This window comes from Lactuca virosa, chromosome 4 (genome assembly GCF_052849685.1).
Source record: "Lactuca virosa cultivar CGN04683 chromosome 4, Lactuca_virosa_CGN04683_v6, whole genome shotgun sequence".
Classification (NCBI taxonomy): domain Eukaryota; kingdom Viridiplantae; phylum Streptophyta; class Magnoliopsida; order Asterales; family Asteraceae; genus Lactuca; species Lactuca virosa.
Window position 1 is genome coordinate 44,129,037 of NC_136429.1, and position 26,414 is coordinate 44,155,450.

The following is a 26,414-nucleotide window of genomic DNA, read 5'->3' on the forward strand; positions in this document are numbered from 1 at the left end:
TTGATATTAATATGATAGTACATTGTTATTAAGGGGTTTTCCCTAACTATATAACGTGATACTACATCCCTAATTATATAACCTGATCCTTCATGTCATTGGTTTTCCACCTGGTGTACCACGTAAAAATGTTGAACTTGGTGTCATGGGCGGCTCACCACCGGGCGTGGCTGGAAAGTAATTACTTGCTGATAAGATAACAATGCTTTAAGCCAAGACAAGTCAAGAATGCCTAAGAAAAAGAATAAACTAAACAAGCAAAATCTTGATTGGATTTTTGTTAGTGTAAGAAGTTAGAGGTACAACCCTTTAGAAGGCAGCTGGTATCCCAAGTGTGAGGTGTGGAGGCCTGTGATCCATTGTCACCTAAAACAAAAAAACTCTTGAGTTAGAAACAAACTTCACCTTTATTTATTAGTTTTCCCTCCACCACTGTAGGCATGCTTCAAATTCGTTAGATCAATGTTGTCGAAACTGTTAGACGATAATGAGTTTCCAAGTAATCCTAAAAATTAAAGTAATGCTTCAACCTCTTTTCAGTTTTGTTAGAAACAAACTTTCTGTGGAAGATCTCAGAAGGGTTCAAAAAATTCATCAGTAGGACTGCTTCTTCTGAAAGTTCTTATGAAGTCCTTTATGCCAAATACATTGAATTCGTGGGGAAGGAAATATTCAAGCCCAAGTGTTAGAAGGAAAAAATGACACCCAGTCAAAAAGAAAGAAAATATGTCTAAGTTGATTTCAATCTATCCCAATTTTCATTGATCAAACATTCAACTTTCATAGATTCAATTCAAATCAGACAGCCAGATAACAAATAGATCCACCAGTCAAATTCCACCCAAAATATCCCTCACTCACCCGATTTTCATTCCTTGACGTAACAAAGCTAGTGAAGCTAGTACATCAGCAAAGCAAAATCCTAGAGATAATCTGAAGAAATTCTTGTCCAATATGTTTAAAATATCATAAAACCCAAATTCACTAATGAAAATGCAGATCTATATTGGCAAGTTACTATGCATTCCAACCTTGAGAAAAAGGTTAGGCAATATGTTGAAGATGCAGTTGCAAAACCATATTCCAACAGAATGAGAACTGTAGGGAATACAAGACCGCTTCCAATAAACTGTTCTAAGCCTACAAAGACAAAACAATGTTAAACATAGTTCATCAAAGATGTAAAATACTTCCAATAAACTGTTCTAAGCCTACAAAAAAAAGGCTTCTACATACAGGTACTACTGATGTAAATACTTACAATATACCTTGGAAAATGCATGTAAAATGTGAGTTTGGAGACTTACCAAATATGTAAAAGAGAATCATCGCAAATGAGGAATGGACTAAGAAGCTTATGAAGTCCCATATATATGTTGACACCCAATGTGACAATATAGATACCTGAGTGTTATTAATGATAACCAGTTAATGGTCGAACTATGAAGCACTTATTGGTTATACATTGTTGTGTTAACAAAAGAAAAGAGTAAATAAAACAAACAAGCTTGTTTACCCCACTAATCAGTTGTTGATGTTTCTCTTTTACTTCATGCTCCTGCATAAGACATGCATTACGTTAAAATACAAGAAAAAAAATTCCCATTAACTACAAATTAGTTTACCCAAAATGACCACTAAGTTATAAATCCTTGCGTATTGCATAAAATGTTTATTGTTGGATTAACTGAGGGGCGTTAAAATAATTGGGTCAATTATGTGAAAAAGACAACTGGAGAGTGGCATACCTTCACAATAGCAACAACAAACGAAGCAGGAACGAAACAGAAGGTAATACTCGCAACAATAGCTGCAGAGAATGCATCCAGGTCCTACAAGATCATACAAATCACTATTTAAATACACACTACATATAAAGGTGTCAATATTCTAATTGCATGTTATCCTAGACAAAATTATAAGATATGAGCATAAATAGAAGAATAATTGGAAGTATATGTATACTTGACGTTGCAGGCATTGACTTTCTGTCATTGGCAGTGGATGATTACGTGTTTGTATCGTTATATTCTCATTTTGTGTAGCAAACCTAAGAATTACAGCATTCATTAAATTGAAAAAGGTTGGAGCAGCATGCTGACAAGTGCTGTTGGGAAGAACCGAATACCATATACTACCATCATCATTCTGAGGATCCATCACAATGGCCCCATATCTTGACTCATAAGATTCATTGAAGTTGGACATCAAGTATTCACTCATGGAAAGCAGTTTTGACCCCAAAGTAGGCCCTGCTGCCTCAATAGCATCTTACAATGCCTTACTAGGATCAGGAAATGTGTATTTGCTTTCTTTAAACTTTTGAATCCAACCCCCTTCTATATATTGTGAAACTTGTTTAGCAATAGGCAATGAAAGATCAAAAGGAATAGGACCACCACCACCTTCCCCGCTAAGTAGTGGATTAAATTTGGAAGTTGTGAAGGTTATGGAGGGTTGATCAGGATGTGCCAACCTGAAGCAACAGATCAAAAGAGTCCAAATAAGCAACCATACAAGCTCATGCTGTAAAATTTAAGTAAAATCTGAGAAATTACTTCGCTCACGCATGTTGCTGATGAAATATGTCTGTAGACAATATCAGCAGCTGTGGAGGCCCCAGGTGAAGTCTGAAAGAAGATACACAAAAAGATTTCAATAAAAATATTTGAATAAAAAGAAAAATATTACTGCTCTCAAGCATCAACCCATAAAATAATTTGGAAGAAAAAATTAAGGAGTAAACCTACACATAGATATCTATATATCATGTAAGATGAGTTGTACCTAGAAGTGCAAGTATTTGGTTTTCATATAATGTAAGATATAAAGAATCAACAGCACAACACTTCCCCTTGTTGCTATTATACACCTTGTGCAGATTCCTAATTTGGATGCATCTGCAACAATGGACATGGATGTAAGAAATCTTATTCCCACAAAGAGCATGTAGAAATGCAAGCTACATACTTAGGAGTTCATATCTATGATATCCCACCTTCCGTCCAACTCTTGCTGCTTCATTTCTAAGCTTATCGCTTCCATTGTTGGCCGAGAAGAAGTGCACTTCTCTTTATTATCACTGTTAACTTCTAAACTAGAACCATATTGTTTACTTGTATTTCTCTTTCTCCAAAGGCCTTTTGGGAAGATGATGTTCCATGGGTACACCACTCCATTCTACTTATGAAGAACCTGATAAGTAAATGTTAAAAACTAGCCCAATATCTATATTTAGGACCCAATAGAATGAAGAAAGCAATAAAGGTCCACCTTTTTAGGATCCAAAAGAAGGAAGGCAGTGACAAAAGGGAAACTATACCTTATCCAGATAGAGGCCAATTGCAAAGTACCTCATAGAGTCGAACACTATCATTATGAGACAGATTAGAAAGCACACTCCAGAAGATGCCTACAGGGTAAAAACCTAATCAATTCAGAGATATTTTAGAGTTGGGAATTGAATTAAAATAGGAGAACTTACCCTCCAAATTTTGCTCCAGCGGAGTCCAACGTGTGCACGCTCATAATCAGCAAAATTGACTGACCCTAAAGCAAATGTTGTAGGTGAAAGTAAAGAAGCCAATATCTTTAAAACCCTACAAGTGAACAAATGTCCATTTGAGCCACATACAATCTGAAAGAACTTTATCCATCGATTATTGTTTAATACAAGAAATTGGCCTGATAACTTACATTGAAACAGCTTCATCATTCACTGTAATTTTTTTTCCATAATTACGTTTGCTGAAGAAAAACGAACCAGATTGATAGCGTCAAACTTGGAAAAAGAGAATGGTAACTCTAAACAGATCGATTTCAATGTTCGTCTTCAACTTCAACTGGGAAAAAGACGTTGAATGGTATAAGGTACAATTGGAGCGGGAATTTTGCAAAACTGGCCCAAATCTCCTTATTCGCGAAAACACCAAAAAAATATTTAAAATTAGCTCAGCAACTTTAGGAAACTCGGTTTTCTTAAGGTCGGTGGTTCTTCCGGTGGCTCTCTCTCTGATGATCACCAAAGCAGGTAAAAAACGTCTCCTAAGAGTCACAAGCAGCAAAGGAGGCAGGTCGAGAGAGAAGGATGGCGACAGAGGGAAAAGTAGACGACGATGGAGTAAAATCAGGTCTCCGTTGGGAAGAAGTAGATGGTGATGGAGTCGAGGTAGGGCTTTGTGGAGGCTTCGCAGTCGGCAATAAATCGTTTAATCGGAGAGCAATCGAAAGGAATTGTGGTAATAACCCCCAAATTGGAAGCAGCTGAATTTGGGAGAGGGGGGGGGGGGGGGGGGGGAAGAGGTGAGCAGAGATGAGCGGAAGTGAGGCAGATGTAGCGAACCTTGTAGAGAGCATCCTTTTAAAAAAGGCCTAGATCCCCTGCGATTTTTTTATAAGTAAATAGTCAGCGCACGTTCATTTTAAGAATCATAAAGCCACATGTCTGCACGAGGCGCTTTTTTTTAATGGGTGCCCTCCGTGTTTTTATTTTTATTTTTCTGACACGAATTTTAGGTCACGCAAAAACGCGTATCCTAAATCCTTTATATATTTTTTGGAGATGACATTCCTTTTAGGGAACGCACTTTTGCGTATCATAAGTCGCCGCGTGTCATGGTTTGCGCGTCATTAAAGGCCTATATTCTAGTAGTGTGTTGAATATATACTAAACTTTACTAGTATATCCTTTAAATAAAGGGATTTTATCTAATCTATACTAAGAACCAATCCTTATCACCAAGATATTGGATCTTCTATCTATTTTATACATATATGTATAATTACCTAATATACAAAGATTACTATCTACACGCTGACTATGATAAGGCACGAGGCGCTGACGTTGGTGCTAATGTTGGCGTTGGCGCTGGCGGTCAGCGTATAGATTGTTTGACTTATCAGATCATAACGCGTGACTTTAAAATCTCCCCATATCTGATGATGTTAAAACTTATCTTCAATAGATGCTTCAGCTCGTGCTCCCCCTGAAAGTAATATTGAAAATTTAATTTCTTCAGCTATAACGAATGATACCCCTTAGAAAGTGTATTACTCTTCCCATTTTTTATTATCAGCAGATGCATGGATGATGAGCTAATAGAATGTTAATATCAGCTATCGGCTTGGCTCCTCCATAGCTTTTGCTTCTCTTCAGATCAATAACACTTAGTAGTTTCTCACATTTAGCTAGTTTAGCAAGTTTCTCCCCCTTTTTGACATCATCAACAAATATAAGACTGGAGGAAGCGATCAGTGTATCAGAGTTGCAGCTTGTAACCCAGTAAGTTTGTGATGTCTCCTGATAGAATAGGTTTGAACTACCATTCACTTACATAGTATTTCGAGATTTCATCAGTGTGTGGTTTCATACGTTGACTCATTATTCACTTTTATTAGAAGAAAGGGGCAAGAGTTGTATGATATGTGTAATACATTCTAGTATGAAATGTACCCATCGACAAAGATTATCGAAGTTTTATTAGTGTATGGATAATACAGTGAATCATTAACTTCTTAACATAAGAATTGTTGGGAAATAATGGGTAGTGTGTGTAAGACATCACAGACAATGATATACCCATCGGCACAGAATTTTTGAATTCTCATCAACGTCTGGCTACATACGCTGAATCATAAAATTCTAAATAAAAATATATGGATAGAATGGATTGATGCATGTGATAAGATGTGGTGTTTTAGCTTAATCATCGACATAGATTTTTCAAGCTCTCATCGTCGTATGGTACTACATTACGTTGAATCATAAAGCTTTTAAAGCATAATGTAAGGGCAAGAATGGGTTGGTACGTGTGATAGTCTACGGTACATAGACTAACCATCAACACATCATTTCAAAATTTTATTAGTGTGTAGTATATCACAGTGAATCGTAAAGTTTTATTAAGAAGAAGTGCTCCCCTGAGAGTAAGATTGAAACTTTAATTTCTTCAGCTATAACGAATCCCCCCCCCCCCTGAGAAAGTGTATGACTCTTCCTATTTTTGATTATCAGCAGATGGATGGATGATGAGCTGATAGAATGTTGATATCAGCTATCGGTTTGGCTCCCCTTAGATTTTGCTTCTCTTTAGATCAATAACAGTTAGTAGCTTCTCACATTTAGCAAGTTTAGCAAGTTTCTCCCCTTTTTGACATCAGCATCAAATATAAGACTGGAGGAAGCGATCAATGTATCGGATTTGTAGCTTGTAAACGAGTAAGTTTGTGATGTCTCTGTTGGATTAGTTGTCTAAGCCCATAACTATAATTGGTATGTACTCCACCCGATAGTAGCATGGTCCTTTTGGGTTGCCTTCATCAAAACAATTTGACTAGATGAATTATGGGAAAAGAGGTTATTTGTGATTTATTAATATATTATGAGAATAATATATTGAGAAATCATATTATTTAATTAGTATTGATCAAGAATTAATTTAGTGATCAAAAGAGACTAATTAAATTACGGGGACTGATATTGTAATTAACTGTTAATTGCAAGATGGGTTATGGACTCCTAATAGAAGGGATGGACGAATTCTATGGAAGCCCATAGAAGAATTCGTACATAGGGGACTTTTAGAAGGATCCACTGGACTACTTAAGGCTTAAGCAATCAGATTAGGGTTTTGACTGATACCCTAGCAGCTCAGCTATATAAGGACCCCATAGCACTCCCAAAATCGGCCATATGCTTCTAAGAGAATACCCTAGCCGATTTTGGTGCCTCCTAACTTCTCTCTCATAATCCTCCATTGCTTTTGGTGTTTGTGACTTATTAGAGGTACCACACTTGAGGTACTAAGCTCTTGAAGGCATAGATCTACAAGCTACAACAAAGAGGTATTCTTCTAACTTGTTTTTACGTTGTAAATCTCGAAATTGTATGCTAGTTAGGGTTCAAGCTTTGGATGATTTAATATTGCATGATAACTTGAGAAAAACCTAGATCCAAAGCATTAGGGTTGCATGTGCACCATAGGAATGATGTAATGCTCAAAACACTTCAGTCTCCTGATAGCATAGGTTTGAATTACCATTCACTAACATATTATTTCAAGATTTTATCAGCGTATGGTTTCATATGCTGGCTCATTAATCACTTTTATTAGAAGAAAGGGGCAATAGTGGTATGATACGTGTAATACATTCCAGTATGAAATGTAAGCAATGGAAAAGATTGTTGAAGTTCTATTAGTGTATGGCTAATACAGTGAATCATTAACTTCTTAATAGAAGAATTGTTGGGAAAGAATTGGTAGGTGCGTGTAATACATCACAGACAATGATATACCCATCGACACATAATTTTTGAATTCTCATTAGCGTCTAGCTACATACGTTGGATCATAAAATTCTAAGGAAGAATATATGGAGAGAATGGATTGATGTGTGTGGTAAGATGTGGTGTTTTGGCTTAACGATCAGCATAGATTTTTCAAGCTCTCATCATCATATGGTACATTACGCTGAATCATATAGCTTTTAAATAATAATGTAAGGGAAAGAAGGGGTTGGTGCGTGTGATAGTCTATGGTACATAGACTAACCAACGACACAACATTTCCAAATTTTATTAGTGTGTAGTATATCACATTGAATCGTAAAGTTTTATTACGAAGAAGTTAAGGAAATAATGGATTGTTTCAGTCACGTTGAGGTGGAATCAGCGTGAATCATAAATGGTGTTAACTAATAAACAAGAAGTGGTTTAACTTACGTATCATAAAGTTAAGTTGCAGTATAGAACTTTAAAGTTCACCACCAATGCTTTTAATATGGTACAAGAAAAATTGGACAAGGAAATAAAAGCATAAGAAAAAGTCAACAAAAAAGAATAGTTAAAAAGGAATATACAACTTTTTCAGAAGCTCTCTACGTAGCCTTTTCAGAAGAATCATAAAGGCAGAAAATCTTTTGTGTGGAACCACAAAAGAGAAATCTTTTGAAATTCATACTCATTAATTAATTTCCTTTCTTCGAGATGTCCATCCTTCAAGACTGGGTATAAAAGAAAACATAAGCAAGAGAAAATACATTACAATACAACTTACTACAAACCAACAATGATGAGTCCATTAATCGATCATATGTTGCAGATGGATTCCAAGATTCATGTTCATTAAGAGCAAGTGAGGAGCAGAAAATAGTCTTTGTAACCAACGAGTTAACTGGATCAAATCCATGAAACCATCGTGTTGACAAGATCAACACGATAGCATTCGAGGTTTTATCGGATTATAAGTCAGTAGATGAAAACAAGACTCATTGCATTGATGGTTGCTACTTGCCTCCATAACAGTGAGTGGAGGAGAAAGAGGGCATTATCAACAAGAAGAGGACATGATGCCAATATTCTTCTCAATAACTAGAGCATTCAAAAAAATTTGGATGACTCCATTTCTTACTAACTCTAAAAGGAAGAGGTGTAGATAAATCTTAGATAGGCCTGAAAATAGATCAAAGAGAGAAAAGAGAATACTTGTAAACATTAGAATCAAAGCTTAAGAAAACTATGTAAAGATATTTTATCATAATAAAAGTAGCACTTGTTTTTGTGTTTTTGTGTTTTTATAAAGCAAGCATCAGCAATGTTAATTCAAATAAGTTAGAAAACAGTTAACTCAATGAAAGCATGCCAACATCTACGATTAATTTGTTTAGAGTCTTCTCGTCCAATGCCTTAGTGAAAATGTCAGCCAGATGATCAATGGAAGGGATGTAGAAGAGCTCCACTTTTCCTTTTTGAACGATGTCTATGATGAAGTGATGACAGATATCAATGTGCTTGGTTTTGGAATAACGCACTGGCCACTATATCATATGAATGGCACTGGTGTTGTCACAGCAGATAAGAGTCTTTGAGAAGTTTAGACCATAATCTAAGAGTTGATTTTGAATCCATAGAATCTAAGTGCAACACCTTCCAGCGACTATATATTCAACTTCAGCGGTACATCAAGCCATTGATGTTTGCTTCTTGCTGGACCAGCTCACCAATCTATCTCCAAGCATTTGAGCCCCTCCTGAAGTACTTTTACGATCAATGCCACATCCACCATGATCGGAATCAGTGTATCCCACCAGCTTGAACTCAGAATCGCGATGATACCATAATGCAAGATTGGGTGTATGCTTTAAGTAACGAAAAATTCTTTTTACAGCGAGAAGATGAGATTCCTTAGGACTGGCATGATAACGAGCACACAATATGGTACCAAACATAATGTCTGGACGATTGGCAGTAAAATAGAGTATTGAACCTATCATTCCTCGATACAGAGTTGCATTCACATCAGCGCCAGTTGTATTAGAGCCAATAGACGCTAATGAGGACATTGGAGTCTTTGCCAACTTGTAATCAGAAAAACCAAACTTCTTCAGCATGTCTGCAACGTATTTAGCTTGACAAACAAAAATTCCATCAGTTAGTTGTTTAGCCTGCAGACCTAAAAAGACATTTAGTTCACCCATCATGCTCATCTCAAACTCCTTAGCCATGATCTCAGCAAATTATGAACGTAGTTTCTCATCGGTGGATCTAAAAACGATATCATTAACATACGCTTGAGCAAGAATGATGTGAGATCCTGAATGCTTGATGAATAAAGTGTTGTTAATCTTTCCTCGTTTATATCCACTTACAAGAAGATATCGCCAATGTGGCATACCATGCTCTAGGTGCCTGCTTTAAACCATAGACAGCTTTATCAAGACGATATACATGATTTGGAAGCTCTTCACTTTCAAACCCTAGAGATTGCTTTAGAAAGACTTATTCTTGAAGATCTTCATGTAAGAAGGCAGTCTTAACATCCATTTGATAGACTTTGAAGTTCTTGAATGAAGCAAAAGCAAGAAAGAGTTGAATTTCTTCAAGTCTAACAACAAGAGCAAATTTTTCATCATAGTATAAACCTTCCAGTTGACAAAAACCTTGAGCCACAAGTCTTGCTTTGTTTCTTATGACAATCCCATCTTCATCCATCTTGTTTCTGAATACCCGGCGAGTTCCAATGATAGTTTTTCCTTGACGCGTGGGAACAAGATTCTACACACGATGACGTTTAAATTCATTCAGCTCATCCTGCATAGCCTTGATCCAGTCAGCTTCTTTCATGGCGTCAGCGACATTCTTTGGTTCAATCATCAAGACAAAATTCAAAAACATGCAGAAGTTGTTGCTGACTCTGCTACGAGTGAGAATCCCAAAATTTACATCTCCAATGAGTTGAGATCCAGGATGATCTCGAAGAATTCTAGGATTATAACATTCATTTGTATTATTTGGAACATAATCTTCCTGTTTAGATGGCTTAACTTCTTCATAAATGACAGGCTTATCTTCAGAAGATAGGTTGGGAGCTGATAATTTGATTAACATTGGGAACAACATGCTCAATGTCATTTGGAAAGAAATGAGGAACATGGTCTGATAGAATGTAAGTAAGTTCATTCAGAATTGATGAAGGACGATCAATCCGATCATTAATTAATGAGTCTTCATCGAAAGTGACGTGAACAGTTTCCTCAATAGTTTTCCTTGAAAGATTGAATACCCAGAATGCCTAGGAAACACCAGAGTAACCTAGAAACACTCCTTCATCCGATTTAGCTTCAAACTTAGAGCGCTAATCTCTTTCATTCAAAATGTAACAAACACACCCAAACACATGAAAGTAAGAGATGTCTGATTTCCTTCCTTAAAACATCTCATAGACTATTTTTCCATGATGATTAACAATGATGGACCGGTTTTGGGTATAACACGTTGTGTTGACAGATTCAACCTAAAATGACAAAGGATGACCAGCTTCAACGACCATAGTTCATATAGCTTTAATGAGAGTTATGTTTCTTCTTTCAACAATGTCATTTTGTTGAGGAGTTCTGACAACAGAGAAGTTCTGAGAAATTCCAGAGGTTGATCAAAAGTATTCCAAGGAGGAGTTTCTAAATTCAATTCCATGATCACTACATAATTGCATGAATTTATGATCATACAGAACTTCCCATTGCTTAATGAGAGAAATGATTTCATCAGCGGCATGACTCTTCTTTCTTAAAACGACTACCTAGGTAAATCTTGAAAATTCATCCACAATAACGAGAGTACACTTCTTCCTAGCTCTTGACTTAATCGGGACCGGTCCAAAAAGATCCTTGTGGAGGAGATTAAGTGGTGTTATAATGGAAGAACAAGACTTTGGCTTAAAGGAAGACTTGGTTTTCTTTCTCTTTTCACATTCAGAGAATAGGTTATCTTTGACAAATTGCATCTTAGGAATTCCTCTTACAAGCTGATTCCCTAAATCTTTGATATGTTCTTCAAATTCAAATGAGATAACCTCTTGTGTCGTATCCAATTTAGATGAGACTGAGCACGAGAGAAGAAGCAGTGACGAAGAGAGTTGTCAGCAAAAAACATATCCAAAACATAAATGTCATTTTATCGATTTGTAGTCAAAGAAGTGACATTATTTTGATTAACAACCTTTCATTCTCTCGTGTTGAAGAGAACTTCATAGCCAGCGTCACACAATTGGATGATCGAAATCAGATTATGCTGAAGACCTTTCACGTAAAAGACATTCTTGAATACAACAAAATTGCACTTAATGGATCCATATCCCTTTGTAGCTCCCTTGCCATTATATCCATATGTAATAGTAGGACCATCCTTCTTTATGAAATCTTCCAGAAGTGGCTTGAATCCAGTCATATGTCTTGAGCAACCGCTATCTAGATACCATATATGTTCTTTACCCTGAAACTAAAAATATTGCAATGGGTCACTTAAGAAAATATATTATAATAATCATCAGGGAGACACTTTAAAGAGTTTCCCTTTTTGATCCACTTTTCATTTCGAGTCATGATGTTGTCAGTGAAAATGAAGCTCTTTTCAAAAGTGTACTCTCTGACTTTGTGAGAAGCATCACCACATCGATAACAAACATTGATTCCAAGATTCTTTCCTTTAACATTAGATTTTGATTTCTTTTCAACTGCTGAATTCAAAGAACTTTGATTATTTGATTTAAGAGTTCTTGTTTTAGTTGTAGAACAAGGAATATCCTCAATGGTATGCTCATATGATACTTTGTCATGAGTCTTATGAAGCATTGAAGAGTCATCTGAAATAGAAGACTTTGATAGATCTTCAGGTTCAAAGTTGCTAATGGAGCACTGAGGAAAAATGCTAAGAATTTCGTTTACCGAATGAACTTCACCATTAGATATAGGAAATTTCAACAAAATCCTAGTAGAGGGTAAAACATATTCACGATGAGAAGGTTAGCAGGAAGGATCAATAGCAGATAATTTAGAAACGCATTTGGTGTTACCATTAGAGTTAGTGGAGCAATGAGAATCAACTAAAGTTTGATTTATAGAATGAGTACTTGCAAATCTACTCTTACAGTCTTTTTTCTAGACAATCAACGTTATAAAAGGTATGTTTAGTCTCAACACTTTTCGTTAAGGAAACACCACTTTCTATATCGCCTCCAAGAATTTTCTCACACTAATATGGAATCTGAGCATCAATAATTCTTGTGACATTATAGGGAGAAGAAGCCTTGTTTTTTAAAATAAGTTGAATGCGTCTAGCATTATCAACAACTTTTTCTTTTTCAGAGTGAAGAAAATTGTTGGTTAGCGAGATCCAAGTATTTTCCCTTTTTAAGAGAGAAAGATATTTTTTTCAAAAATGAGAGTTTTTCTTTGAGAGAAGATCTTTCTTTATTTGAAATAGATAAATCAAAACCTAAGAGATCAATCTTGTCACCTTTTTTGATGTTTTTGGCATAAGAGTAGTTAAGAAGATTTTTTACCGGATACGTTGAGGTTGCGTCCCATTCTGACTTAAGTTCTATAGCAGCTTGAGAAGGATCAGCGTTAAGAGTGCTAATGCTGTCATTTGATGCACCAATGTGAGATTCAATGATTTGGTCCATGAGACACTTACCTTTTAAAGCTTCGTCATCTGATAGGTTTTCTATTTCAAAAGTAGATGATAGTGTGATCATCATCTTTTGAGCAGTTGAGCAGGTTTGAACGAAACGATAGACGAAATAAGGGACTGAGTTTCCAATTGAAACTTTGGTCTTTACAACGACATTCAACACCTTTTTCTCTTCCTTATTGTATCCCGACACAGATTTCTTCTTTAGCTTACAATCAGATGCATCATCATTGAATGATTGATGCATAACGGCTATGGGACCTTTGTTAATGATGTCGAGTGTAACACCCTGTTTCAGATCGTCCGAGATCAGGGTTCATGGGCTACAACCCGGGCATGAGGAAGTCTCATGGTTACGACGAGTTGCTAGAAGCGTAGGGCATCTCGTCACCTTTATGTGAATATGAGGTTCATTGAAAACAGAGTTATATCGAGGAAGCAACAGAAGTTTGAAGTTTTGGCAGGATAAGTCCCCTATTTGAGAAAGGTGGCAGCTCAGTACGCTGGGCGTACGAGTGTGTACGCTTAGCGTACTCATGTGCGTGACTTTTAAGCGGAGCCACCTAGTACGTTGGGCGTACTAGAGGGTACGCTGTGCGTACTAGGCACATAAGGAAACCGCTAATTGAGAGGAGTGTCCCTATATAAAGAATGAGATGGCCTCATTCCTGGCCACCATCCTCAGTCAATAAACCCTCTCAAACCCTAATCCTCGTTCTTGAGCTTGTGTGTGACCATTGTGAGCTTATAAGTGTTCTTGTGGGATTTTTGGAGTGAAGAAGGAGCATGGAAGAGAATAGAGTTGGAGTCCAGGCTTTGGATCTGAGCTTTTCTGTGGTTGGAGCATCATTTGAAGGTATAAAGCCCAAAGCTTTCCCATCCTTTTGTTTTGTGCATGATATGGTCCATTTTAGGGTTTTTGGTCCCAAAGCTTAAGGATTTATGAGTTGTTCCACTCCAGAGCTTAATATCTGTCCTTTTAAGTGTTTCTAGTGGAGAGGATCCATAAAAATGAGGTCTTGAACATGAGAATCAGCCCATGCATGAGATATGAGCATTTTGAGTTAAGAGAGTAAGAGTTTTGTGTGTTTGTGACCTTATCAGCCATGCAAAGGCTTAAAGTCACTGACTTTATGGAGTAAGATCCATTATGGAGTCCAGATCTGGGATTTGAGTTAATGTCTTAACGGGTTAAGACCAAATGAGTAGAAAGAGTGAATCTGGGAAGTATGTTGAGCGTAATTCCAGTACGCCCCGCGTACTGCCCCAGTGTCACCGATGGCCAATATGGATTCGTGAGTACGCTGAGCGTACCAAGAAAGGTACGCTCCGCGTAACCTCACTGTGGACTTTTGGGCTAAGTCTCATTTTGGGCCTTGAGTGTTGAGCCTGGAGTTGGGCCGGTTGCAATAGAGTTTTGGACCAGAGGAATAATTATATATGTGTTTTGGGCCCTGGAGTTGGGCTTGCCTTTTTGATGTGAGAGTTGGGCCTCGGGAGAGCCCATTTATTATTGGGCCTTGGTGGGCCCAATGGGTTTTAGGTCATTGATGGGGTGGTTAGTGGACTACCTTTAGACCTAATGAGTGAGAGTTTGGACTTAGTTCCTAATTGGGATAATTGTGGGTTTGGCACAGAGTTAGTGGCCGGTGCGTAGCAGCAGCATTTATAGGGGCTGTTCATCATCCGAGGTGAGTCTTCTCACTATACTTACCTTGAGTGGTATCCTATGTGTGACAAGAGGGTCTTATGTGTTTATATTGAGTACTGTGATATCCAGCATTATGTCTATGTGATTTATGATGCGTATTATTCTGAGTTTACTGAGTTAGGACCGGAGGGTCCATCTGACTTAGGACCGGAGGGTCCACCCGAGTTGTGGGACCAGAGGGTCCCACTGAGACACATTGACCGGAGGGTCTTATCTGAGTTATAGCCATGAGAGGCTAATGAGATATGTGTGGTATATTAGGGAGCTCACTAAGCTTCGTGCTTACAGTGTTATGTGATATGTGTTTCAGGTTCGTTTCAGGATCGCGGGAAGGCGCCGGCTTGATTGTACACACCAGAGAAAGAATCATGTTTTGAGGATCCTGGATTATTAATTAAATAATTATGGAGTTGTGTTTGTAAATTAAATAAATGGGATTTTTGTGAAATGTGTTACGAGAATTATGTGAAATTAAAAATGAAAATTTTGTTTGAAAATTTACGGTGTTACATCGAGCATGTCAAACTCCATGATCTCTAGAGCATCCATGGCCTTCGATTTCCAAGCAGTGAAGTTGAGTTTATCAAACAGAGGGATCTTATTGCAAGCAGTTGATTTGGGATTGTTAGTGGTCGGCATAATTACTTGAGTGTATCAAAAACCTGATTTGATACCAATTGAAGGTTTGTATCGATCAGATACACTTCAAGTATAATAAACAAGAACAAACTAACTAAACAAATAAAGAACAGAAAAAGTAAAGAAACGAAATATTCACCAAGTTGTCTTTCATGAAGAAAGGGTTTGTTTTCACCAAGAAAATGGGTTGTCACGAAGACGATCACCAAGATGTTAACATTAGGGTTTCACCCCAATGTTGAATATATACTAAACTATACTAGTATATCTCTTCAATCAAGGGATTGTATCTAATCTATACTAAGAACCGATCCTTATTACCAAGATATCAGATCTACTATGTATTCTATACATATCCGTATAATTACCTAATATACGAAGATTATATTAGATTACTATCTACATGCTGACGCTGATAAGGCATGAGGCGTTGACGTTGGTGCTGATATTGGCGCTGGCGCTGGTGGTCAGCGTATATAGTGTTTGACTCATCAGATCATAAGGTGTGACCTTACACTTTCGATGACCCAACCCCCTTTTTTCCCCCTTGTGACACGTTCATAAATGGGCGTGGAGAATTGGTGGCTAAGAAAAGAACCAAATCATGAATGGGAGAAAGCTCAGTCTTTAAACATGACTCCACTGAAGAAATCATGGAAGAAATTTGCTCTTGATATATCGAAGTTGATGATGGAAACTCAATCTTCGATAATTGTTCATGAAAATAAGAAAGCGAATTCTCAATCATTGAAAAAACTTTATCGTTAGTTTCTTTCTTGAACTTCAGATCACAAGTGTAATCCTTATTGAAGGCACTCATATCTTCAATTAAGGTTCGAGTAGTATTCATATGAACATCAACTTTGTCCTTAATGCTCTCACAGAACTTGTCTAACTTCATTACTTCTTTGGAAAACAAATCACTAAACTCCTTAAGCTTCAACTTAGTTGAATCTTTGGAAGACTTCACAACCTTCTCAAAAATTTCATGTCACTCACGAGCAACATCCTGTAATGCCTTGACTTCATATTTGTACGAATTGGATTAAGCAATAAGTCATTCCTCATAACTCGTAACAACATTATTAAACAAATTATTAGTCTTGGATTCTTGAGATTTCAACAGAAACTCAACTTCTTCACCGCGCGCAGGGGATTTACTCGCATTATCATTCAAAAATTGAAGAATATAATTAAGTTTAGAGTTGAGAGTTATGAACTGCTTCCCTGACATGATTGCATTATCATCCACATTGTCTTCTTCAGGATCAAAGTCCAACTCAACAAATGAAACCATTTCATCATGTTCTTCATCTTCGTTATTTGGTGGATCTTGATCTGTTGATTGAGAGGAAAATAAAAAAAGTGATAGGTTTATTAATGACACCTTGAAATGTAGGAGACACAGAAGGAACTGTTGTGGGTATGATAGTAGAAGTTGGTGGTGGTGACAAAGGTGGTGGTGGTGGAACAATTGAAGTTTCAATTACAGATGTCAAATTCTCTTCACCCATTGTAACATATGAGTCCTTATTAAATAAGTTCGCATTGATGTTTGAAGACCTACCCTCCTCCACATTGGACTTGGAAATAGGACCTTCTGGTGGTGTGACAGTAGTCTTCTTAGGGATCGAAGTAATAATTGGTTCACTAGAAGTGATATTTGTATCCACATCGGATGCATTTACAGTGACATCATGAATACTTGTCTCAATGGTGTTTGATTCGATAGTGGCATCCTTTCTAGGAGAAACATGAAAAGTAAGATCGTCATTCCCAAAAACTGCATCTTCAATTTCTTCGCTATCCCAGTAATCCTCAAAATTTCTTGATGTTGTCTTAGCTTTAGTAGAAGGTGATGGGTTTTCTAGATTATAAAATTTTATATATGGGGGAAAAACACTTAAACCCTTAAGTTCACATGCAACCTAGAAAGGATCTATGTTTTCTCTATTGATAGCAACTAACTATGAATATCAAGAAACCCTTGGAGAGAGGTTATGAAATTGAAATTGACATCAAATTAGGGTTACATACCTTTTGATTATTATTTCAAATAATCAAATTATAATCCTTCTTCAAAATCTTTGAAAGCTAGCACCAAAGTGATGGATGCCTCTAATAGCTTGTACCCAAAACCCTAGTAGCAAGAAGACATGAGGAGAGAGGAGGCTTGACCAAAATTTCGGCTCTATGAACGCAAGAAGGAGTGGAAAACAATAATAAGAGCCAGGGAGGGTTTATATAGTTGAAGGAAACTTGAGGCCAAAGCTAGGGTTTTTGGGATTAGGGTCAGATTTATTAATATAATAATCAAGCTGCCTTATCTCCTTATCTTAAGCCTCATGAACGAAAATTCTAGGTTATTCCTAGCCAAATTTCGTTCACCCCCATCCCATGGGGTTCTAGATTTTTCTTGCTTCAACTTTCAGTAAATAACTAAACAGTCCCAACACTTTTAATCAATTCAATCAATCCCAAAATTAATTCCAAATAATTTCTGATTAATTCCAAATTAATTATTATTATTTCTTAATAATATATTAATTATATAATATATTAAAAAATATTTATTCCAATTTATTAATCATATAATAAATTAGTAATTCCCCCTCTTCCTCCAAAAGGCATTCTATACAAATACAAGTTTTGAGGGCAACTCAAAAAAGATGAAGGAACAAAAACCCTAAGACTAGCCAAGCCGAATATGAAGGAGTACAAGCCAGTTGTATCATTTCCATCAAGACTAAAGAGTACGAAGCGCGAGCGAAAGGACGAGGATGTTATGGAAATTTTTCGTAAGGTTGAGGTAAAGATTCCATTTTAGATATTATAAACCACATTCCTCATTAAGCCAAATTTTTAAAGGAATTATGCGTTACAAAGAAAAGATTTAAAACTAACGAAATATTAAAAGCTGGTGAAAATATTTCAACTATTTTGCAAAAGAGTTTACCTCCAAAGTGCAAGGATCCAGTGGTTTTCTCGATTCCTTGTGAATTGGGTGTCTTTAATTGTCCAAAAGTCATGCTTGATCTAGGAGCTTCAGCCAATGTCCTTCCATTTTCTGTTTTTGAAAAATTAAAATTTGGAACTCTAATAAAGATTGCGACTATTATCCAGTTGGCTGATCACTCGACAGTACACCCAAAATGTGTACTGGAATATGTTCTTGTCCAAGTGAATAATTTGATATTTCCTGCTAATATATATATATATATATATATATATATATATACACACACACTAGGTGTAAAACCCGTGTATTACACGGGTTAATTAAAAAAAATATTAAATATAAAAGGGTAAAAATAAGTATTTTTTAAAATAAAATTTCAAAATAAGGAATGAAGAAAACATATTAATTGCAAATTTACTATCACATTTATTACATTTAATACTTTACATATATAAATACAAGTATTATGTGGCATTTTAAATGTAAAATTTGAAAAAACCCAGAAATTTACACGTGGATATTATTTATTTTCAAAAATATCACAAAATGACAAGTGTTAAAACTCATAAGAGATCGACATGTGGCAAAATGGATCTTCATTTATTATAGTCGATATAATCGTTAGAGATAAAGTTTGCTAGTGTTATGTACAATAATTTGATGAGAGTTATAAGATTTAGTTGAACCAATATGTTATAATATATTTGTGGCTTCTTAGTTCTAGTAAAATCATTGGACAAAAATACGAAGTTATCTAGTTTGAGGGACATGATATGTTTTGCATTGTGTATAAAAATGTATCCAGGAAAGTTTATGTAGTCATTATACTCAAGACTAATACCTTTAACCAATAAGGATTAAGGTTAAGTTGCCTTGCGTAAGCATATGTTTTCCTTTTAGATTTTAGTGATAGAAAAAGGAAAGAGAAAAGTTGTCAAAAGTTGTTGGGCGAATAAAGAGTTTGCAAAGTATGAGGATTATAAGATTCAAGTTGTATGAAGAAAAAAAGTTGTTTGACTTCTGCGATCGTATTTTTTGGTCGAAGTTTTGCAGGGTCGAAAAAAGTCATCCGGAAGAAAAAAATCAATTTCTACAGTCGTATATTCACTTTTGCGATCGCATTTTTGTGACGCATCTCCCAAAACTTCAGAAAATAGCATCGTACTTCATTTAAGGGCAAATTTGAAAAAATCCCCATATCTGCGATCGCATATCTGATATCTGTGATCACATATTCTGCCAACTTGCTCCGGAAGCTTCTATCTTGCGTATAAATATTACCCTCTTGATCAGATCTGAAGGGGAGACGACTCTAGATGACGAAAAACCCTTCTGAAAGACGATTTCTGATACCTTTCAACGATCTCTAAAGATCTGAAGGCTATGAATCATCTCCTACACTTAGTTTAGAAGATTATGCAGTTAACATTTCTTTTTATTAGTTTTAATTCGTTTTTAGCAATGTCTGGCTAAAACTCTAGTTTTTAGTTTTGCATTAGACTAGTACTTTTCATGTGATTAGTTATCAGATCTGGTTTTCTTTATATGCTTCGATATAGTTGTTTCAGTTTTAAACTTAATGAATGTTTGATTTTAAATTCTTGTTTGGCTGATCACCTAGCTAGTGTTTTATCATTCCAGTTAATCAGTTAATAGAATCCGTAATTGGTTTTGTCAACTGGCAATAAATAACAAGTATCAGATTGGTTATGTGTTAGGGATTTAACTCTGATATAAACTAAAATATCATAACTTTACACTTCGAGCTTGTGAGAAGTATTGGGTATTGCTAACAATTTTACATAGATCTTAATGCAACTTTTCTGATCTTAATTAAGAGCTTGTTTAGTTAGACAGTAAAACGTTAGGGTTAATTGAAGAGCTTGTTTTGGTTAATTTGACTAGTGGGCTGATTACATGATTAGAAAATTCGAAGTAGAATTGAATTTGTTTTAAGTATTGAGTTTTATTTAGTTTATTTTCACTGAAATTTTTAGTTTTAGTTGTTAATAAAAATTCCCCTTTTTATAATTTCTGTTTATTGACTAGAATGTGCGTGATGCAAAAAGGCATTGACCGCTAGGTTGTGTCACTGAGGATTCGACCCTGCTTCCCTGTGCTATCCATTAGTGCAATTAGTAGTGAAATATAATTTGTTTAATACGTCCGCGACAGCGTGTTAACAGTTACAATTAACTTCCAAATCATGATAACTAAAACAAAAATAAAGAAAATAATTTTGTATTTTTGAAAATTTGAAATTAAAGACAAAAATAAAAAAAAATGTTTTTGTGTTTTTGATTTCGTGAAATAATAAAAAAAAAGAATAAGAAAAATCATTTTGTATTTTTAATTTTTAAAAACAAAAGACAAAAATAAAGAAAATCTTTTCGTATTTTTGAGTTTTAGTAATAAAAGACAAAAAAATAAGGAAAATCCTTTTGTGTTTTTGACTTTTCTAAAACAACAAGGAAAAATATTACCTTCGTTAGTCCTTCGATATTGATAGAGAATAGTGTTGTAAAGGATCTGTGATAAGACCTTCCCAACTTAGTTAAAAACATAAGTAGAACTTCGCTTCTCCTTCGCTAATGATAACGAATACTTCTCAGTAAGACAGTCGCTACCCATTCGCTATTTCATCACTCAAGCCTGCTCTTCACATTCGCTATTACCTCCATCAGTCCTTCTCTATGCCTTCGCTTGTAGGCAAGAGTCGCTGAACGAGTCAGAGCAAATGTCGAATACGAAGTATATCGAAGCTCTGAAGATGAATATTAACATGTGAATGAAGTTATACCAATAGCGAATTTTAGTCCAAAACTTCATAATTTAAAGACAACAAAAAACTAGTTAGAGAATAGAACATAACAAGCTTCCATCATTCCCAAACAATTTAATATTCTCAGAAAAGATTTTTTCATCAAGTGTTTTTGTCAAAATATCTACCAATTGGTCTGTGGTTTTAACAAAATGAACTTCGATATTAGCATCCTCACCATGAACTTTGATGAAATGGTATCGAAGTGCAATGTGTTTTGTTTTTGAATACTGAACTGGATTATGACGAATGCAAAGTGCGCTTTAAGAATCACAAAATAAAGGATTTTTCTTCATGTTGATCGGATACTCACGTAATTAACTTTGGTTCCAGATCACTTGGGAAGTACATGCCGCAACAACAGTATATTCAGCCTCATCTGTAGATATCGATACACTCATCTTCTTCTTCGACTACCAACTCACAAGCTTCCCGTCTAGAAATTGACATCCTCCAGTAGTACTCTCTCAATCCAATTGACAACCCCTAGATCCACATTAGAAAATGATTGAATGAAGAATCATGTGTTTGCTGGATACCACAATCCTAGAGTCGGAGTTCGATGTATATATTGAAATATATTCTTAACGGAGGTGAGATGTGGTTCTATGTGATTCGCTTGGTAACTAGCATAATTACAAACCTAAAACATAATATAATGTCGAATTGTAGTTAAAAACAGTAACGAACCGATCATGCTTCGATATGTCTTTAAATCAATGGCAGGCTTATCTAACGAAGGACTTAAGCGAGTGCCAACTGCCATGGGAACCTTCACGTCTGAACAGTTGTTCATTCCAAAGTGCTCAAGAAAGTTTCACGTATAACTTTCTTGATTAATAAAGATTCATTATCTACTTTGGCGAATGTTCATCCCAAGAAGTGATTGATCTTCCCCATCATACTCATTTCAAATTGACTCTTCATTAAATCTTCAAATTCCTTTGACAACGAAGGGTCATTTGAACCAAAAATGGTATTATCGACATAAATTTGAACAAAAATTAGATGATCCCCAACTTTCTTACGAAATAGAGTGGGATCTACTGATCCTTGCTTAAATGTAGTGATCTTAAAAAAAAATTGTTAAAGTGGCATACCAAGCATGATGTGCTTGTTTTTTTCGAACGACAAAGATATGATAAAACTAGCAAGAAGCTAGACAAAAACCAACAAAAATTACATGCAAGAGATAGAATGAGTTGGATCCTGTAACCAGGCAACAAAATTCAAGTTTGGACTACGACACCTAACATTAGGCCAAAGAAAGACTGAGTAACAATCCGGTCAAACATCAAACTCTTTTTTGAAATTCCTCTACCAAAAATACAGTCATTATAAAACCGCTAAATATGCCACCATAAAGTAAGAAAGGAGGCTTCCAATAACTCTTTATGAACCTTAGACATCCAAAGAGAGAAAAACCAAATAAACCAATTCCACATAGAGGTGAAAATAGGCATCACAATATTCCACCATTTACCCAAAAGAAGCAATAAATCATCGGCCATGGGGCACCCAAAAACAAAATGATTTACCGGTTCCAACTCCTGATCAACATAATAGAAGATAAATCAAGACCTCTACTAGACAAATTTGCCCTACTAGGGAGCTTATACAAGTGCAACCGCCAACCAAAATCAATAATTTTTATAGGAACAAGATAACACCATCTAGTCGCAATATCTGAACAAATCAAAATTTTCTTATCAATTGCCAACCGAGCAGAGCTAACCAAAACTGAACCTGAACGATCTAATGATCAGCTCCATCTATCAGGAATAGGGGAAAGAACCACTGTGTTTAGAAAAGCATAGAACTCCACCCACTGAGCACTTTCGACACCTCTTTTAGTTGTGCGACGAAACGAACCAAATCTATTAGTCTATATAAGTTTTTGGTCCACCGAAACCTGCTTATCGAACTCCAAAGCATAAAGCCTATGAAATTTAGTTTTCAAAGGCATGTCAGCAATCCATATATCCTCCAAAAATCTCATATTTGAACCATCACCAATTTTCTTTTTACAAAAAGAAAAAAGGTTAATACCTTTAGAATGTAAATTATGTAACGCCTTTATAATCGAAACCCAAACTGAGCTGTGAGAATTCCTATGAGTGACATTACCAATCAAACCATGAACACCATGTACAACCTTAACAATTTTAACCATAGAGCAGTGGGAGAAGAAAGAAAACGCCAAACGCATTTGAAAATAAGAGCACGATTCAAAGCAAAAAGGCTGCTCACCCCAAGACCACCATGAACTTTTTGTGCTATCACCTTCTTCCAACTCACCCAATTCATTTTCTTTTCTTCTAAATCAGCTCCCAAATAGAAAGAATTCCTCATAGATTCAAGGCTTTTAAGCACACCTTGTGGAGCCTTAAAAAAAGAAAAAAAAAAGTGGGAAGAGCACCCAAGACTGATTTTAACAAAGTCAATCTACCACCTACTTAAAGAGTTTTAAATATCCAATTTGACAGCTTACAAGTAACTTTACGAATAACATCACTCCAAACTTCCACCTGAGACATATTTTTCCCCACCAGAAGACCCAAATAAGTAAACGTGAACTTGCTAGCCACACACCCAACTGGAGTTGCTATTTCATCCACCACTGATTGAATGACACCAATACCCATAATCCGACTTTTATGAATATTATTTTTTAGAGACCCGAGATTAGGTAAAAACAATGAAGCAATCTAACGATGGTGACAACATTTTCTTGACACGAGGACAAACAGCCCTAGGTCCACATTCTCCATTTATCTCCAAAGTCGAAACCACCTAAAATATCATCAAGGTAATCCCAATGAACCGATTCATACGCTTTTTGAATGTCAACTTTTAAAAACAAGCGCTTTATGTTTACAAGACTTACACCAGGAGAAAACTTCGGTTAAAATCATTGGACCATCTATGATTTGCTTCCCTTTTATAAAAGCAGATTGTTCTTGACTCACAATAGAACCAATCACTGGGCTGAGTCTATTAGCTAAAAGTATACCAAAAATTTTGTATTGGCACCCTATAAGACTAATAGGTCTAGAATCACCAACCAACTTTGCATCATGAACCTTCGGAATCAAAGCAATAAACAAATGATTACAACCCTTTGAAAAATACCCGATCTAAAGAATTTCGAAACTGCCTGCACCACATCATCCCACTAAATACCAAAAATTTTTGAAAAAATTAAAAGTATAACCATCAGGGCCAGGAGCCTTATCAGACCTGCAATCCCAGACAACCCTTTCAATTTCTTCACACATAACATCTACCTCTAGAACCGAAGCTTGCTCAGCAGACAACAAATGAGGGAACACCTCATTCAAAGAAGGACGAGACCAAGAAGGAGCGTTAAACCACTTAGAAAAATGAGAAGGAAACTCTCTCTTAACTCAATCTGGAGTATCAATCCACTCTCCATCAACTAAAATTCCAGGAATACTTTGTTGTATTCTCTTTTTAATAATAACACCATGAAAATATTTACTATTTTCATGACCTTCAATAGCCCCTTCAATCTTAGTTTTTTGAGCTAAGTCGAGCCATTCCGAGCGTTCTAAATCAAAAATACTTTTCAACAAATCCATTCTGGAGGCAACATCTGAAAGCAACCCCTCTCCTTGATCCAAATGGTGATCAATCTCTAAGAATTGTTGGTAAAGAGCTTTTTTAGCACTTTGTTGTGTATTTCTCTTTTCCATATTCCAAGATTTTAAAGTCTGCTTCAACTTTTTTAGTTTGTTTTTTAGGACCACCATATAATTTCCAGCCACTACCCCATCCGAACGCCGAGATCTTTCAACAACCTCCATAGAATCATTTTCCAAAAACCAGTAATGAAAAAGCTGAAAAGGTATATGACCATAGTTAACACAAACTTCTTTCAAGAGAATCGGCCTATGATCTGAAAAATATGTCGATCAAGAATCAAACCCGAAAGATTTGGGAAAAGAGACAAGAGACCTTCTAAAACAAGAAATCTATTCGGTTTACTCATTTTCCCCACACTTCTATCCGACCAAGTGAAAGAATAACCGCCTAAAGGAATCTCCACTAACCCTGCTTGGAAAATAAAATCGTTAAAAATATTAGCCAAATTCCTATGAAAGATTGAACCAAATGTCTCACTTTCATATCGAAGATCATTAAAATCTCCCATCCAAATCACCTCACCATTCCATCTAGAAATAAGTATCAAAAGGTCGGCCCATAAAAATCTTTTAACAGCCAACTCTTGGGGAGCATACACAGACACAACTAAAAGATTAGTATTAGAAGCCACCCACTTCCCTTCAACTTCAATAAAATAATCAGTAGATACAACTCTGTATTTTAAAAACATGGACTTATCCCAAACACACAAAATTCCACCAGATCTTCCAAAAGCCGAGCGAAAAGCATACTAAAAAAAAGAATTTCCCCAAATTGAACTAACCACAAACCCTTCCATATGAAGCATCTTTGTTTCTTGCAAAGCTAAAAAATTAATACCATTTTTATTACAAAGTTTTTTCACCAAAGTTTTCTTCGCATTATCTCCTAATCCATGATCATTTACCGAAAGAAAATTCCTGTTAACAAATCATCTCTTCCCATTCGATTAAGAAAATTACAAAGATCATCCTCACACCCTTTCATAGCATAACCCATGGCTTGACCCATCTTAATAAAATCATTAAAATTTTCCAATAAAGATATACTAGTAATTGGTTTCTTTGGAGAGGCAACAATCTCCTGGTTTGGATTAAGGGTGGCAACTCTCGACCCAAACCGTAACCCGACACTGACCCAACCCGAAAATAGACGGGTTTGGGTTGAAAATTTTGACCCGCCAACCCGTCAACCCACCAACCCACCAACCCGTTTATTTCATGGGTTGGGTTGGGTTATCTGTTTGGGTTCGCGGGTCAACCTGCCAACCCGTATATATATATATATATATATATATATATATATATATATATATATATATATATATATATATATATATATATATATATATATATATATATATTACATTTAAAAAATGATCTATTTAATTATTAATGAAATTTGATTTCCATCCGTATTCGTAATATTCTGTATCATTGTATTCCTTCCGTATTTGTATGTGACTATCTGCATTTGCAGTTCGTTAATCAGAAAAAATACATGTCGTTATTTTCACGAGTCACAAACGAAGAACACATCCACTTTCTATGAATGTTTTCATTAATTCATTTTTATTTGGATGTTATTGACTTTATGAATATATGTTGAAAACCTTTTTTTTATGTTACTTACTTTAATTATTTTATGAATT

General features: G+C 35.8%; 1 protein-coding gene across 4 annotated transcripts; it reads right to left on the bottom strand.

Annotated features, from left to right (window-relative positions):
• Window positions 1-59: 59 nt before the first annotated feature.
• Window positions 60-4,265, bottom strand: LOC145109704 (ABC transporter A family member 1-like). 4 transcript variants are annotated; one of them, XR_013709156.1, is made up of 13 exons: window positions 3,697-4,265; window positions 3,485-3,599; window positions 3,323-3,412; window positions 2,999-3,195; window positions 2,788-2,900; window positions 2,559-2,630; window positions 1,966-2,476; window positions 1,749-1,832; window positions 1,517-1,558; window positions 1,308-1,404; window positions 1,032-1,140; window positions 307-366; window positions 60-170 (listed from the first exon to the last, which is right to left on the bottom strand). XR_013709156.1 is itself a non-coding variant. In XM_079046896.1 (13 exons), the coding sequence occupies exons 7-13, from the start codon at window positions 2,221-2,223 to the stop codon at window positions 907-909; spliced, it is 528 nt and encodes a 175-aa protein (XP_078903022.1). In that variant the 5' UTR covers window positions 2,224-2,476; window positions 2,559-2,630; window positions 2,788-2,900; window positions 2,999-3,195; window positions 3,323-3,412; window positions 3,485-3,599; window positions 3,697-4,265; the 3' UTR covers window positions 60-906. The 4 variants fall into 4 exon arrangements, 3 of the variants coding, with proteins under 3 accessions (XP_078903022.1, XP_078903023.1, XP_078903024.1); XM_079046896.1 differs by having other exon boundaries at window positions 60-922; window positions 1,966-2,050; window positions 2,129-2,476; XM_079046897.1 differs by having other exon boundaries at window positions 60-366.
• Window positions 4,266-26,414: the final 22,149 nt, after the last annotated feature.

Coding starts and splice junctions, on each gene's coding strand:
- LOC145109704 (XM_079046897.1), bottom strand. CDS start 2,223: ATGAGTGAATACTTGATGTCCAACTTCAATGAATCTTATGAGTCAAGA. Junction 1,833..1,965: donor GTCAATGCCTGCAACGTCAA/GTATACATATAC, acceptor ATGATCTTGTAG/GACCTGGATGCATTCTCTGC. Junction 1,405..1,516: donor ATCAACAACTGATTAGTGGG/GTAAACAAGCTT, acceptor AATAACACTCAG/GTATCTATATTGTCACATTG.